The 17,847-nt window shown below is 41.1% G+C and overlaps 1 protein-coding gene across 1 annotated transcript in view; it reads left to right on the forward strand.

The window, feature by feature from the left end:
• Positions 1 to 17,847, forward strand: part of ADGRL4 (adhesion G protein-coupled receptor L4) — a 121,654-nt gene that overhangs the window by 92,085 nt on the left and 11,722 nt on the right. The window contains 2 exon segments of the mRNA XM_075287037.1: positions 12,803 to 13,023; positions 13,116 to 13,182. Of these exon segments, the coding sequence (XP_075143138.1) occupies positions 12,803 to 13,023; positions 13,116 to 13,182 (288 nt within the window).

Genomic DNA, 17,847 nt, shown 5'->3' on the forward strand with positions numbered 1-17,847 from the left:
TCAACCGAACATGCCAATTTTGTCAGGCCAGCCAACTGTCTTATATATGGAGACCTTCTACATTTCCTAACAGACAATGTTGCAGGGAAGGATTGGACATGTTGAATTTTGTCGTGACCGATCCTTTCATCCCCAGAAGATAAGCCACTACCAATACCCCACTGAAACCAATACTCTTTGATGGTCCACAAATGGTCTATAGTCTTACCAGCAACTGACTTGGTAACACTCCTCCACCCATGAGAAGCTCTTTTAGGTGATCAGATCCATCACACATCTATTGCTACAACAATGGAAGTTGATGGATACATACACATACCGTTTTTTACATCTGTTAAAGAAGATACAGTGTGCCCTATTTTTGTCCTAAAGCAATACAAGTCTATGAGTTCATTTTTAACTTCTATTTTTCTGTTGATGGATCTGTTTCATGCATGATATCAGTTAAAACAAATGGATGAACTTCATTGGTCTTGTATGGACCCAATCCACTCATAGCTCTATCCTGCTGAAGTTAGGTTCCTAGGAGTCCTAAGAGTATTCTACACTGTTTTATAGATAGGTTCCTAGGAGCCCTGACAGTGTTCTACACTATGTTTTATAGATAGGTTCCTAGGAGTCCTGACAGTGTTCTACACTATGTTTTATAGATAGATGCTAGGAACCCCGACAGTATTCTACACTTTGTTTTATAGATAGGTTCCTAGGAGCCCTGACAGTGTTCTACACTATGTTTTTATAGATAGGTTCCTAGGAGTCCTGACAGTGTTATACACTATGTATTATAGATAGGATCCTAGGAGCCCTGACAGTATTCTACACTATGTTTTATGGATAGGTTCCTAAGAGCCCTGACAGTGTTATACACTATGTTTTATAGATAGGTTCCTAGAAGCCCTGACAGTATTCTACACTATGTTTTTATAGATAGGTTCCTAGGAGTCCTGACAGTGTTCTACACTATGTTTTATAGATAGATGCTAGGAGCCCCGACAGTATTCTACACTATGTTTTATAGATAGGTTCCTAGGAGCCCTGACAGTGTTCTACACTATGTTTTTATAGATAGGTTCCTAGAAGTCCTGACAGTGTTATACACTATGTATTATAGATAGGATCCTAGGAGCCCTGACAGTATTCTACACTATGTTTTATAGATAGGTTCCTAGGAGTCCTGACAGTGTTATACACTATGTTTTATAGATAGGTTCCTAGGAGTCCTGACAGTGTTATACATTGTTTTATAGATAGGTTCCTAGGAGCCCTGACAGTGTTCTACACTATGTTTTATAGATAGGTTCCTAGAAGCCCTGACAGTATTCTACACTATGTTTTATAGATAGGTTCCTAGGAGCCCTGACAGTGTTATACACTATGTTTTATAGATATAGACATTTCCCCAATGTGGGACTATTAAAGGATTATCTTATCTTATCTTTATAGATAGGTTCCTAGGAGCCCTGACAGTATTCTACACTATGTTTTATAGATAGGTTCCTAGGAGTCCTGACAGTGTTATACACTATGTTTTATAGATAGGTTCCTAGGAGCCCTGACAGTGTTATACACTATGTTTTATAGATAGGTTCCTAGGAGCCCTGACAGTGTTATACACTATGTTTTATAGATAGGTTCCTAGGAGCCCTGACAGTGTTCTGCACTATGTTTTATAGATAGGTTCCTAGGAGTCCTGACAGTGTTCTACACTATGTTTTATAGATAGATGCTAGGAGCCCCGACAGTATTCTACACTATGTTTTATAGATAGATGCTAGGAGCCCCGACAGTATTCTACACTATGTTTTATAGATAGGTTCCTAGGAGCCCTGACAGTGTTCTACACTATGTTTTTATAGATAGGTTCCTAGGAGTCCTGACAGTGTTATACACTATGTATTATAGATAGGATCCTAGGAGTCCTGACAGTGTTATGCACTATGTTTTATAGATAGGTTCCTAGGAGTCCTGACAGTGTTATACATTATGTTTTATAGATAGGTTCCTAGGAGCCCTGACAGTGTTCTACACTATGTTTTATAGATAGGTTCCTAGAAGCCCTGACAGTATTCTACACTATGTTTTATAGATAGGTTCCTAGGAGCCCTGACAGTGTTATACACTATGTTTTATAGATATAGACATTTCCCCAATGTGGGACTATTAAAGGATTATCTTATTTTATCTTTATAGATAGGTTCCTAGGAGCCCTGACAGTATTCTACACTATGTTTTATAGATAGGTTCCTAGGAGTCCTGACAGTGTTATACACTATGTTTTATAGATAGGTTCCTAGGAGCCCTGACAGTGTTCTACACAAAACAATAGGTCTTTTGCTATGTATCAATATTAACTTAAAACTTGCCAGATTTTTTTTTTATATTTTATGCATTAGCTCAATAATAAAATTGTTCACAAAACCCCCATCCCCATCCTGAGTCTCAGCATAGCTTCTGCTACTTACATTTCTTTACCATGAAACAATAACCTAAACTTTTTCTTCTTCGGAATCCATCATCGTCGGATTGTTGTGAAATATTTTTGGAGTCTTGTCTTGCTGACTTAAGACGTATTCCAGAAAGCAATAACATCTCCTCGCATGTGTACAGTATATGTATTTAAAGAAGATCTTGCATAGATATGCCAGGGGAAATCAATTCCACGGTGTGACACTGAAGACTCGGGAGCCGACGCGCACAGGAATAATTGCTTTTGTTTTATTGTTTAAATATTGGAAGGTGGTAATATTCACGAGGCACCAGGCAGCGGTAACTAATGTTTATTCTCCCCTGGGGGAGCCTCAATGAGCTATTCTATACTCTGCTTATTCCTTCCATTTCTATGGAAACTTGTATGAACTCTATAGTGTTTGGAGTTCTGTTCTGTTGCAGATGCCACTTTAAAACTTAGTCACTTTGAAAACTCCTGTTCATATTTATAGGGCTTTTAGAAGAACTGGAACACATATCTTTTGTGAATGTTCTACCTCTGGATTTTGTTTTTCAGTAGGAAGCAAAAAAAAAAAAAAAAATGTTACATTGTAAAAAAAAAAATCAGGATAAAGAAAACTGAGCGTTGAATAGGAAGTCAAGGTTGACACCTTAAAGGGGTTATACAATCTGTATTCTGTAGATAGGAAAAGTTACAGATTTCTTTCTACTGAGTAGAACTTGTTGTCTGCACGTTCTATTGGATATTTGGCTAAGATGTTCCTGCGTTTCAAAGAGAAGCATTGAGGCAATGGTAAAATGGAAATGGGGACGCTGTTGCCATCGTGTACAAAAGTTGCTGGTATTACAAGACCGAAGTATCTAGAACGTATAAGGTACAAAAATATTTAGTAGAAGATGCCTCTAAAAAAGTGTAGGACTAATTGTTTCGCTCTTAAAAAAGTGAACATATGGAGGTTTTTATGAGGTTACTCGCTGAATTATAATCTATTATATGGGTACACACAAGGACACAGGACAGAGGTTGAGTCAACTTTAATCCATTTAACTGGCTGCAAGTGTGATTTAGTTATTGCCACCACCTGTTAGGTGCCTCAGGTAAGTAACAGGTGCTGTTAATTACACAAATTAGAGAAGCATCACATGATTTTTCAAACAGTGCCAATACTTTTGTCCACCCCCTTTTTTATGTTTGCTGTGGAATTATATCCAATTTGGCTTTTGACAATTCTTTTTGTGGTTTTCCATTGAAGACAAATTAAATGAATAATAATACCAAAGAATTTGTGATTGAAATCATTTTCTGGAAGAAAATGAGTATTATCTGACAGAATTGCAGGGGTGCCAATACTTTTGGCCAACACTGTATCCATTAGGTTGTATCCTTACAAGGGTTTTGTTAGCATGGCATGATGATGTGTTGAATTTGGAATTTTTTTTGAAAAAAAATTAAGATAAAGTAAGGGTGGACACATCTGTAGTCATAAAGTTAACTACAGTGAATTCCTTCTGGAAAGGGGATCACAAGTTAGGGGGTAACTTGCTGATCAGTGATGAAACCCCCGCCAATCTTGAGCCATAGCTAAATGTTTTCTGAGCTATCTCAGGCAATCACCAAGTACATGACCCGTTTAGGGACAGAAGTTAGTCACAGGCTGTCCCTTATGTTATATTCTTTGCAATCAGTACAAGGTGTGCCCAACAAATACCAAGTACTGGACCCTACTTAACAATCCATGCTCCTGCCATGGTTGCCTCCACTTCCCCATCAGTCCACCCGTGCGTTCCATATCACATCCCTACTGGTGACATCTTGGTGATGCTCAACATCAGCGATGTGATATGGGATGCACAGGATTCCCTGGAGGACTGAAGGGGAACCAGAGGGGCTGTGGGCAGAAGCGGGGACCTTTAAGTAATAACAACCTGTTAAAAAAAAAAACATGCAGTATGGGCCCACCAGGCTCCCTAAGGTCTTGAGTAGGGTTGAGTGATTGGGATCAGAAAAGATCGGATTACGATCGGCGATCGAGCAAATTTCAGAATCGCGATCTGAATTCCGATCCCCATCTTTTTAGACGGAATCGAGCTCTCACGTTAGTTCCCAAAATGCTTGGCTACTGGCCACACATTGTGGGAAAAGCTAACACTAGGGTTGAGCGATCGGGATCGGAAAAGATTGGATTCCAATCAGCGATCGAGCAAATTTCACAATCGCGATCGGACTTCAGATCCTGATCTTTTTAGGCGAGATCGAGGTCTCACGTTAGTTCTCACAATGCTTGGCTACTAGCCAAAAATTGTGGGAAAAGCTAACATTAGGGTTGAGTGATCGGGATCGGAAAAGATCGGATTCTGATTGGCGATCGAGCAAATTTCACGATCGGGATCGGCTGGAAAATGAACGAAAATTGGATCTTAAAAACGATCCTGAAATCTCAAGATCGGCTCAACCCTAGTCTTGAGCCCTGTATCAGCCATAGTGGTAGTAGCAGTCCTTCCACCAAGCTCCCTCTAGTGGTGGCTGCAGGTAGTCTCAATTTTAACATTTTTTCTATATCTATGCTTGGCATTTGGACCTGTATATCAGAAATAAATGAGTTATGACTGTTCTAAAGAGTTGGGAATCGATAAGCACAGTACATAGGTCCTTTATCTGGTAAGGTGAATATCTCCTTTAAGGGTGGACAAAAGGTACTTTTGTGACAAGGTCTGGTGGTTGCGTTTGGAAATATATTATTTTCGATCGTTTAGATGTAACCTGTAGAGTCATTTTCTATTTTACAGGAACAAAAAAAAACCTTTATCACTTGTTTTAGACAGTCTGTGGCTTTTTTTGTTCCAAACATTTTCTTTTGTTTTGTTGCTTAGTGTGAGATCTCGGTGACTGAACAAGTCTTAATAGCTAACAGCATCATCTATCTTGTTTTATTTTCATTCTCCTCGGGGAAAAAGGATTACATAACCGCTAGTTTGTCATACCTCTTTTCACTTACCATGATCCTGTTTTGTTATACCTATGGCAAGACTGAAGCTGTTCTCCTGTTCCCGCACTTATCTCCGGAGAAATATAATAACTATTAATGTTCTCTTTCAGCGCAGTAATTAAACCTTCAATGCACCCAAACAGTCTGGGTCTGATGTGCGCTGAAACGTATCACGTGCTAGCCTGACTTTACTTATAATCAGACCGAATAATAGGCATATTCTTCAAGGTAATCTTTTAATAGGCACCCTTATGTTCAATGCAGAGAATGACTCAAGAAGTAGAATTTAGGAAGTAGAAATTATATGAGGAAATCCTGGCTGCTTGTAACCACCAGTAGGGGGAGCTAACTACTAATGGCACCTGACTAGGGTTGAGCGATCGTGTTCGGAAAAAATCGGATTCTGATCGGCGATCGAGAAAAATTCACGATCGCGATCATAATCCCGAACACGATCTTTTTAGGTGGGATCGAGATCGCTACTATTTCCCACAATGCTTTGCTTAGCCCTCACACTGAGTATATAGTGTATATTCAGTGTGAAGGCTCCGCTGCGGATCCATAGGAATGAATGGAAGCAGCCGACACACAGCCTTAACCCTCTGAGCGCCGGCTGCCTCCATTCATTCTAATGGAAGACTAAACTAACATCTCTAGTAGCTACTTACCTCCAGAGATGGCTGCTCCGGTGTTCTTTGCCTTGCTGCCGCTCCACGCTGCTCTTCTCGCCTCGCTGCCCCACCTCCCAGGTTAGTGTTTAAAGAGCTAGGAAGGTGGGGCTTGTGGCTTAGGAGAGTGTGGGCGGGTACAGGGTGGGGAGACGTGACGTCTCCCCTCCCAGTACCCGCCCACACTTTCCTAACCTGGGAAGCAGGGGGCAGCGAGGCGAGAAGAGCAGCGTGGAGCGGCAGCGAGGCGAAGAAGAACACCGGGCAGCGGAGCAGCCATCTCTGGAGGTAAGTGGACACCAGGGGGGACTAAGTAGCCAGAGGCTACTTAGTGATTCACTACACAGCGTGGATTCTAACAATTAAAGTGTTCAATTGTTAGATTCCATGCTGTATAGTGAATAGGATTGCTTTTAAAATCTGATCTCCGATTAATAAAAAAATCCCATTGACTTGCATTGGGATCGGAATTGGGATCGAGATCGGGTTTGAATGAAAAATGATCGGAAATCGGATTTTAAAATCAATCCTGAAAAGTCAAGATCACCTCAACCCTACACCTGACCACTAGACCAGTGATTGACTATAGCAATCACATGATGACATCACCACTTCCGATTCAGCCAGGACTAGATACAGGACGGACAAGAGTAGTGGCAATGGGATGGCGGGAATTAAAAGGAAAATTGTTTTCTTTTTTAAGTTGCAAATTTTTTTGGGCTTTCGTCGACCCCCTTTAGAAGGCTAGTACACTACAGTTATAGACAAAAAGAGATGGAGCGCACATCCACCGCTTACGCAAGGGTCATACTCGTCAACATTAACTAGTAAGCAGTGGCTGCAACCTACAGGAACACTGCAAGCCATATGCACAGTAAAGGTTTCCTTTCCCCCACCTGTACTGTTCCAGCTTCACTAAAAAACAACGATTGTGCCAGAAATGAGTCCGATGAGTATAACTGACTTATCTTTCAGTAAGTATAAAAGCTTTTTTATAAAAAAAAAACAAAAAAACAAAACATCCTGTTGCAGATAGGCTTAAAGGGGTTGTTTGGGGCCGTTAATTTATTTGCCTGCTCCAATTTATTGCAGCTGATGGTCCCAAGGATTCAGGGCCACACCACCTATCCCTGTTCCTGCCATGGCTCACTCCACCAATCTCACAGATAATTAAGTGGGATCGGTGGATTAGGGGACGGAGCAAACACGGAAGCTAAAGACCACTTTGGTTCACCTGACCTACCTGGGTCATGATATGGTCAAAACCCTGAGTCAATTGGTTGCAATAACCCGGGACAGGTAAGTAAATTAACAACTGGACAACCCCTTTAGTATGAAGATGTTTGGCACTAAGCCACTGGTCTACACGGACATAATTAGTATCCCAAAGACACCTGACAGATTTCCTTTAAGAACTCCTGAATTGGTGGAGTGTTGATACCAATCAAAATATGGAAAACAAGGGGAAAGAATGTGCAAAAACAACAAAAAGACATTTACAGCATATACATTTTCCATGCAAGCACCATACACAGACCTTAGCTGTTGGAGGTAAAAAAAAAATCTGCCACTACAAATCTGAGAGGGGGGGACTGAATTCTTATCCAACTTTTTTGGATGCCCAATAAGTGTCTTAGTATTACAAGGTTCCAAAATTACCTTCCAGAGAGAAGGGCCATCAAATTGCCTGTTCCCGATGTCCCTTCAAGTTCCATCCACAATAAAACCTAAACAAGGCTTAAAGCTGACCATACACTTCAACTTTTTGATGCCCACTCTGAAAAAAAACCTCAATTTGTCTGCACAAATTGGCTGATGAACGGGCCAAAAGCAACCAGTCACACCAAACACGGCTGACCACAAGCCAAAAATATCCTGCATTGCTGAGCTAGTTTTCTGGCAGAATCACTAAATTCTGCTGGCAGTTGTCATGAATGACCATTTTCAGTATTTTCGTTTTGGCTGAGGAAACTGTATTGTAGAGATAGTAAGATTTCGAAAAAATACTGCAAAGTAAGAACGTTTTCAAAAACAGGGTTAATATTTTATTTCTGTCAATAACATGTTGTGAATGAAGAAAACAAAAATGTAAATCCCATCAATATTCGGTGTGACCTTTGCACTTTGCCATCCATCAGTTCTTCTCAGCACTTGAAGACAGTTTTTGGCAAGGAGGTTGTTCTCGCCGCCATCTTGGAGAACTAAGCACAGATCGTCTGCAGATGTAGGCTTGCTCCAATCCTTCTGTCTCTTCATGTCATCCCAGACAGACTGGATGATGTTGAGATCAGGGCTCTGCGGGGGCCGGATCATCACTTCCAGGACTCCTCCTCCAAAGGGCAAAGATCACACCAAATAGTGATGGGAAATAGATTTCACTTTTTTTCATTTTTATAGTTCTGAAAGCATTCTTACTTTGCAGAATTTTTTCACACATACCGAAAACTTTTCCACAGTACTAAATATGGCCTCCAATCACCCGGCACAGTCACCGGCGCCCCCATACCGTCTTCGCAGTCACATCTTATGATTAATATGTTTCAAAAAACCATTTTGGGCCCATTTATTAGACATAACAAAAGAGACAAAAGAGTCAGGATTTAGACATTAGGGGTCTGCTGTGCGGATCTGCAGGATTACCTGTTTATCATGTAAGTTTTATGAAACTTGGGCCCCTTATTCCCCTTTCAATTTTTGTAATACAATTGTACACAAAGAGCTAGAAAACCCGTGTAGCTAAGATTGCATTACAGTCTAAGTCTCTTGGAGCGTTTGAAATCTGTCATGAATATGGAACGGATAAAATTTCAGAGAGACTCGATACTCGGTTGTAAGCAGCAATGGTTCTCAATTGTAGTCTCACCAGATGGAACACAAGTGGATTAGCCTGTGAGCGATCAATACGATATATCCACCTGTGTTCCTGGATGTAGAAACATCGTACAAGTGTGAGAAGATGAAAGATTTCCAGAACATTTTAGAGAGACACTAAAAGTACCAAAAAAAATATTCAAATGGTCTACTATGTATTTCCCTAAAGATATCCGTTCTATCATCTTGTCCTTTATCTAGGGTTTAGAGCATTTAAGGCTTTGTTCACATTACCATCAGAAGGACGCCGCTGCTTACAGCCATCTCAGCAGATTTGATGACAGATTAGCCTCGCCTGCATTGCTTTTCTTTCTGTCAAAATGGCAGCAACCACAATAGAGCCTGACAGATTCAATTATTCGGCGAGTCGATAACATCCATCGGGCCAATGTTATGTGGCGTACGATAGTCAGTAGAGCGTTGTCACGGCAGAACAAACAGACGTTTGGGAAGGGTTTGGAGTCTGAGGCTACATGCAGAGAACTGAATATGGACGCCAATGGGGGAGTCAATTCATTGCAGGAAGCACTCAGATGATATCCAAGTATCATCCCAGTGTTCTCTGAGTGCCATTGACTTCAACGGGGTTCTGTTATGTTCCGATTAGGGTTGAGCCAATATTGAGATTTCAGGAACAATTTTAAAATCCGATTTCCGATCATTTTCCAGCCGATCCTGATCCTGATTGGGATCCGATCTTTCCAATCCCGATTGCTCAACCCTAGTCAATGCTTCTCCATAGAAAAAGTCACCTTTAGGGTTGAGCCAATCTTGAGATTTCAAAATCTGATTTCCGATCATTTTCCTGCCGATCAAACATAATAGCGATTGTGAAATTTGCTCGATCGCCGATCGGGATCCGATCATTTCCGATCCCAATCACTCAACCCTAGTTCCGTTGCCATGGAGCACAATCCAACCGCTCCATTGGAAGAGTCTCTGCCTCCATACTCAGTCATGTACTTGAGGGCTGAGGCTCTAGTCACACAATTATGTCAAATTTTTTTAGCTGTGAAAATGGACGAATCGATCCTTTTTTGACAGCCATTTTGGGTCTGTTCTTCATCTGTGTGTTTTTGACAGCTCCGTTTTCCATCCATAATTACTAACCCTTTTTTTTTTTACCCAACCCATTGATCCGTTTTTAACCCCTTCCCGACATGCGCCGTAATAGTACGGCGCATGTCGGGTCTGTAACTATGGCGACCGCCCGAGAGCCGGGCGGCCGCCATAGCCGCCAGGTGTCTACTGCTTTAAGCAGTAGACAACCGGCTCTAATGCCTCCGATCGGTCCCCGGACCGATCGGAGGCATTAACCCCTCCAGCGCCGCGGTCAAAGGCGCCGGAGGCGCCATTTTCCCGGCGGCGCATGGGCGCCGCCATTTTGGCCGGGATCGCCGGCTCCTGGAGCATGCTCCAGGGCTGACGTCCCGTTGCCATGACAGCCGGGAGCCTTGTACAGGCTCCCAGGCTTGTCTGCAAATCCTCTCTTTTGCAGGCTGGTCTATGCAGCCTGCAAAAGAAAGGATGCTTTTTTGCAATGCATTGCAATGCATTAGCATTGTAATGCATTGCATTAGTGATCAGACCCCCTGGGGTTCAACACCCCTAGGGGGTCTAATAAATGCAAAAAAAAAAAAAAAAAGTTAAAAAAAATATAAAAAAATATAAAAAGAATTAAAAGTTCAAATCACCCCCCTTTCCCTAGAACACATATAAAAGTAGTTAAAAACTGTGAAACATATACATGTTAGGTATCCCCGCGTCCGAAATTGCCCGCTCTACAAATCTATAAAAATATTTTTCTTGTTCGGTAAACGCCGTAGCGGGAAAAATAGTCGAAAGTGCCAAACCGCCATTTTTTCACTGTTTTGATTCTGATAAAAATTTGAATGAAAAGTGATCAAAGCAATAACATTTCCCGAAAATGGTAGAACTAAAAAGTACACCCGGCCCCGCAAAAAAAGACGCCCTATATATCCCCGTACACGCACGTATAAAAAAGTTACAGCCATCAGAATATGGCGACTTTTAGAAAAAAAAAAATTTAACACAGTTTTGGAATTTTTTTTAGGGGTCAAAATGTAAATAAAACCATATAAATTTGGTATCCCTGGAACCGTACCGAAACACAGAATACAAGGGACAGGTCATTTTGGCTGCACAGTGAATGCCGTAAAACCAAAGCCCGTAAGAAAGTCGTAGGAATGCATTTTTTCTTCAAATCCACCCCATTCTGAATTTTTTTCCTGCTTCCCAGTACATTATATAGAATAATTAATGGTAGCATCATGAAGAAAAATTTGTCCCGCAAAAATTAAGACCTCATATGGCTCTGGGAGCAGAGAAATAAAAAAGTTATGGGGTTTAGAAGGAGGAGAGTCAAAAACGAAAAACGAAACGAAAATCAAAAAATGCCATCGGCGGGAAGGGGTTAATGGACGTCCATCTGTTTTAACATTGTATAAAAATTGACCTATTGGGTTCATGACAGATTTATTAAGGCATATAGTACTGGCATGGGGAGTGCCTAAATTATCATGAAATTCCAGTGCACCTCAATTGGCCTACAATCCTTGTATGATAGATATGTTAAGCCAAAGTGTCCCAGCACCAGGCTGTGCTGCTTAGCCCTCAATCAACTGGGGGGTGAGGCGAATGTGGTGCATCGTTGGTTAATGAAAGAGCTTTGGACATCTACATCGGAAAAAAACGTAACAAACTGATCAACAATGGCCAAAACATGACAGTTGACAATCATGAATCCAAGAAATGTGAATAAGGTCTAAGACTTAATTGAAACATTTTACCTATTGTAGTAGGGAAAATATCCTTGGGGGAAGTTATCAAAACTGGCATTTAATACTCTGCTCTGCCAGAGGACGCGCCATTGAGTTACACACGTAATCCTAAATTAAGTGTCTACCCATCAGTTCATGCAACTAGACTGAAACTTACACCTGCTCAGTGATCATTTCCATCAGAAAACCGGTATTTATGATAATAAACCTTGCCCGACCACAATCCCTTTTCAGAAAGTAGTGGGATCAGCGTAAAACCAATTTTGCTATTTTTTTCTTTTATTAACAAATGGCACTTACGGTACAAAGTTGCAAACCCATACAAGAAACTGGTGTAGGGAAATAATAAATTTCCCCCCATGTTGCCCAAAAAGCCTCAATTTTTGGCTGGCGAGCCATTCTAAATATTCTTCAGTAAGCAAAGGAAATCCTATATATTCATCGTACCGCAAACCTTCAAGCTCCCGGTAATATTTTTGGATAAAGTAGTGTTTATATACATAATGAAATGAAATGTTCCTAGTACACAACGTATTCACCGGATACAGCCGTAGCAAGGCAGGTTGGGCAGTCAAGAGCAACATGCTGAGTAAATCTGCATAATTACATACAGATTTTGCATAAATTTTGTCAACCGGTACAATAAACCTACACGCTGAAGCAGAGAAATAAAGTAAAACCGTAAACCAATATATCTAACAAAGATTTCAGGAAGCTATTTATGAATATAAAAAAAAAAGTTAAAGTTATCTGAAGGTGCTCGAACTCTTTATAATCCCAAAAAGTTAAATTTATCCTAAAAGTGCAAAAACTCTTTAGAATCCAAAAAGTTTAATTATCTATATGTATATGTAAAAAAAAACCTCCAAATTCTAAAAAATGTAAATTATCTGAAGGAACACAAACACTTCTCAATCCTAAAGGTTAAAGTTTTCAGAAGGTGGACAAATCCTTTATAATCCAAAAAGTTCATGTTATCTGAAGACGAAACAATCTAAAATTCCGATTTTTTTTCTTTGCCTTGCAGCTTCTCTGTGCAGTCATCGCTGGATTACTACATTACTTCTTCCTTGCTGCTTTTGCTTGGATGTGCATCGAAGGGATTCATCTGTATCTCATAGTGGTTGGCGTCATTTACAACCGAGGATTTCTACATAAGAATTTTTACATTTTTGGATACTGCAGCCCAGCTGTAGTGGTTGGAGTTTCGGCTGTGTTGGGATACAAGTATTACGGCACAGATAAAGTGTAAGTCTATCTACATTGTAGCACTTGGTTTTCAGATGTATTTTCCCAACAGGATAAATTATTTATGCTGTGATATTTTATTTATTTTGAAGATGTTGGCTGAGCACAGAGAATAATTTTATATGGAGTTTTATTGGGCCGGCCTGTCTCATCATTCTCGTGAGTACAACATTCCTTTTTTATTAATATTCTCCAGTGTTTTATAGTAGCATTTTTGATTTAAGTAAGATTAAGAGGATTGTTTAACAACATACTGCAAAGAGCTTGGATGTGCGGTAACCCGTTGCTTTCAATGAGATATTTGCTTGTGTGTTTTTCCTCCGGCTACTGCCTAACCGTTACATGTTTGACCAGACGCCAATATCTTAGGAGAGAGAATATATAAGCCACTAATGAGGCAAATGGACTCAGGGATCCATACACCCAATTTTATTTTTTTTCATGAGCCCTTATCAACGAGAGATGATTAGACCAGCCGACTCTCCATTAAACAAGAAATTCCAAATCCTAGAGTAGTTACTGTATGCTCGGTAAAAGTGGCCATATATATTGGTTTAATGTTGTTTCAGTCTGCTGATTTCGGCAGGGTTGGTCCACCAACTAATGTGTATTAGGCCCACTTTCTTGATAACAGATGTCGGGAGAAAGAATGGTCAAAATACCTGATCCTTTTGTTCCCAAGAGAGATAAGATACTGGCATGCTTCTCTGGCAGTAGCTTATTCTCCGTTCCCGGTTCGGGGTTAAGTGCAGTCTAGTACTGCTCCTAGGCTGTCTTCTTTTGCCAGAAGTCCTTGTCAATAGAGATGAGCGAACAGTAAAATGTTCTAGGTTCGATATTCGTTTCGAGTAGCCCCTCAATATTCGACTACTCGAATCGAATATCGAACCCTATTATAGTCTATGGGGGGAAAATGCTCGTTTCAGGGGTAGGCAACGTTTGATCAAATTATACTTACCAAGTCCATGAGTGAGGGTCGGGCTGGATCCTCCGAGCAGTCTTCTCCTTGCAGCGTCCCCGCGGCATCTTCTGGCTCTTCATTCACTCTGCCAGGCACTCCAAGCGGAGATGCGCTGTCGGCCCTGCCCAGGCCCAATGCCTGGCAGAGTGTATGAAGAGCCGGAAGACGTCGCGGGGAAGCTGCACGGAGAAGATTTCTAAAGGTAGGAGAAGAACCAGTGTTGATTGGCCGACTGTATAGCATTCGGCCAATCAATGCTGGTTCTGCATCGAACTTTTACATTCAAATAGCAAGTGGTACTCGATCGAGTATGAGTATTTCGAATACCGTAGTATTCGATCGAATACCTACTCGATCAAATACTACTCGCTCATCTCTACTTGTCAACTGTGACGTCTTGTGTCCTTCCACTGAGGTTGCTTGTTAGCCTCAGCAGTAACATGACAGATAAGGCCAATCAGTGGCCTCGGTGGCCTAAGGAAGGGACCCATGGATGTCACAGGTAGTAACGTGCCATGTCCTACACTGAGGCCACTGATTGGCAGCAGGGACTTCTTCAGGAAGAAAACAAGAGAGCTGCAGGCTCAGACCGCGCTGGGAGACACTGGAGCACAGGGACAGGTAAGTATGTTTTTTTTCCACCGTCCGCCTAATTAAAAAAAAAAAAAAAATTGCAATATCATAAAATACACTAAAAGCCATCCTACTCAGCTTAACTGAATCAAAAAACATTGGCTATGCCACATCTATGAACCAAAAAGTACTAAGACGAGTTTTGGTGGCCCGATAGAGTAGATCCAACTCCTAATCCTACTACTATAGTTCTATGTAATAATAAGGTCTAAGTATAAGGGCTTTCTTACTGGATGGAACTTGTGCTACAGTCCACCCAGGAAAGTTATTGTATGAGCAAGCAAATTGGGGAACATTTTCCTCAAGGATTATAAGAGGATCGGAGGAGAAACAAACATCCAAACGTTCCATTCTGAGAGGTAAACCATGGCACCTGAATCACGTTGATCTTTGCGATAGGACCTCTTTACTTCCATTTGGTGACGAGGACAAGACTTTGGTAGACCTCTTCTCAACATTAAGCATTAATCCATGCACTTTATATTTGCCTGGTTGTATTTATAAAGCAGTTTTAAGATTGGGTTGAACTTTGGAAAACACGAAATAAAGTTTGACCCGTCAGCCCGTACTTTGGAAAACTCAGCAGGAGGTCGAAGAAGAAAGTATGTCAACAGTCTGATAATCTGATATTTCAAGTATTGTGTTGTATCACCTGCCATCGCTGATCGGACATCTCCGAAGATTACACTGTCATCTTCATGTTTCACAAATTCTTATGTACCCTGTAATCATCACAGTTATTTTTAACCCAAATTGTAGCATCAGACAGAAGCCGGCTATTTGACTTGAAGGGACACTCGTTGACTAGCAGACCTGGCGTATCTAGAAAAATTGTTCTTGAGGAACAGCGTGAGGTCTGCTAAGTTGTTGCATTTGGCTTAAAAACTCATGGTAAACTTTCACGACCTACCAGAGGTCTCAACAAAAGTTATTTCTTCCATAATATTACATCGTTTCTTATTTGTGCTTGACTGTGTTCCAGATCGACATGATCTGATTTGGCTGTCCATTTTGCATTGTCAGCATATTTCCCCGGGCTGTTTTCGCATACAAGGTTTGTTTATAGGTCAAATTAAAATATAGACAAACACGACGAGCAAAAAAAACAAAAAAAAAAGCAAAAGAAAACTTCTGACATTACAACTAAAAGCATTAACTCCGAATGATGTGGGTTAATGCCAAACAGTTAATGTTTTACGAGAGTTTGGATTTACAGAGGACACAAAAATTTGCGGATTTGTATAAGAGACAATCCCCTCTTCCTCCAAAATCTACCCTATTGGGTTACAAAAACTGTATTAGGAAGCCAAATTCCTGTAGGGAATGGTGTTTTTGATGTTTTACAGGCCCTCAAAGCTTAGCAAATGAAGTGTGGTATGAAAGCTTTCTGATTTTGAAGAAGGTGGTAACTTTCTTATAGGGAAAGTCTGCCATGAATATAAAATCATGGCTGGATGAAAGATCTTCCAGATGACAATTAAGAGTTTACGCCCCAAAATTCAGGCAAATTAAGGTAAAACTAATATGTAGAGTCGAGGGTAAGGGCCCTTGTACATGACTGAGTGGGGGGTCCAGTTTACCAGATGATCCAAGTGTCATCTAAGTGCCTTCACGCCAAAGGGACTCCCGGATCCATTCCGTTCTGATAAAACAGAGCAGAATAGAATGTGCTCTATAATCATAGGTGTTATCAGAACAGAATAGACCTGGAAGCCTCATAGACATGAATGCATCATAGAATGCACTCGGACAGCACTCAGGTGTTAGTCCGATTTTCATCCTACTGCATTCCATGATAAACTCAGCCCCAAACTCAAATGCACCTTCGATCATGTGCATGGGCCCTAAGGATGCCATACAACAACTGAACACTCACTCAACAGACAGCTATTCCATTGGACCCATCTCTTCGGTTATTGATATATATGCTTGACTTCTGAATAGCTAGAGGGGAGTAAGCCACTGTCAGACAATTCTGGCCACAGCTGTTCTCATCTTCGATCAAAGGAAACTTCTCTGCCCAACATTTCCCATCAAGTGAAAGTCAGGAGGACCCCATACACCATAGATAGTTGCCCGGTCCTGCATGGTCACCTAACATTAATTTAATTGCCAATTTAGACACTGTAACACCTATTAAATCCCATTGAAAAGAAGAGTTTAGCAAAATTGGTTGGCCTGGTCTTGAACCTAAGGCTCCGAATTGTTTATAGAGTATCTCCACCCTTTAGGTGAACCCTCTGAACCTTCCATTGGCCCATCCATACTGATCAGCATGTTTACTCCTATAAGGAGACATTGTTTAGTCATGGCCTGCTCGTCACACTTCTGACTGACAGGTACAGAACAGGATTGCAGACTTCTGCTCCATTGACAAGGCAGAGTACAAACCAACTAAAATTGGTGCAAAAGTGCCTCTTTATAGACCGCACCTAAATGTGAGTGCTACGCTGGGGACTATCTTTGGATCAAGTCTAGCAATGGCGTAATCCCAGAGAAATCCATCCGATGCAAAATAGTCGAAACTCCTATAGTTGCAGAGAGAACCCAAACAGTACAAAGTGTCTTCTTGCCCAGCGAGAGAGAAAACACAGCAAACACCCACCCAAGCAGCCATGATAAGGTGCAGAAATGTTGCCTAACTTGCCCACTTAGCAATATTGTGCATCATACATAAAGGGCCCTGATAAGCTCTTAGCGATCCTAAATGGGGGTCAGACCAAGGAAACTAAATAAGGGGATTTTCTCCACCACCTTTCAGGTCTACTGAGAGATACCTATACTGGTCACAGGTCATTGCCTCCAGTGTCACCCCCAATGTCATAAGCCAAAGAATTGGTGGGTGGAAATCACTTTACCCCTTTAATTACAGATTATACCTTGATGAACATACACAAGATCTCTTGCCATGTGTTACATACCAAACCCTATAACCCTGATCTTGTAGGCCATTGGCACTGTATCTTCATTCTCTTGTCACACTTATCTTCTGAAACATCAGAAGCCGGTTGTAGGGCTGGGTCAGCATTTGAGGGCTCCACCCTTTGATAGAATGACTTGGAAGTGTTTCACGTGACTTTTTTTCTCCTACGTAGAACTTTTTGGATCTCTAAGACGCATATACATTTGGATTTTTTTTTATATAAAAAAAAATTCCTGTGGTTTTCAGATTTTTCACATAATGTGACAAAGCATAGCCTTAGAGTCGCCACCAGAAGTCCTCCAGTCAT

Source organism: Leptodactylus fuscus, chromosome 9, assembly GCF_031893055.1.
Source record: "Leptodactylus fuscus isolate aLepFus1 chromosome 9, aLepFus1.hap2, whole genome shotgun sequence".
Lineage (NCBI taxonomy): Eukaryota > Metazoa > Chordata > Amphibia > Anura > Leptodactylidae > Leptodactylus > Leptodactylus fuscus.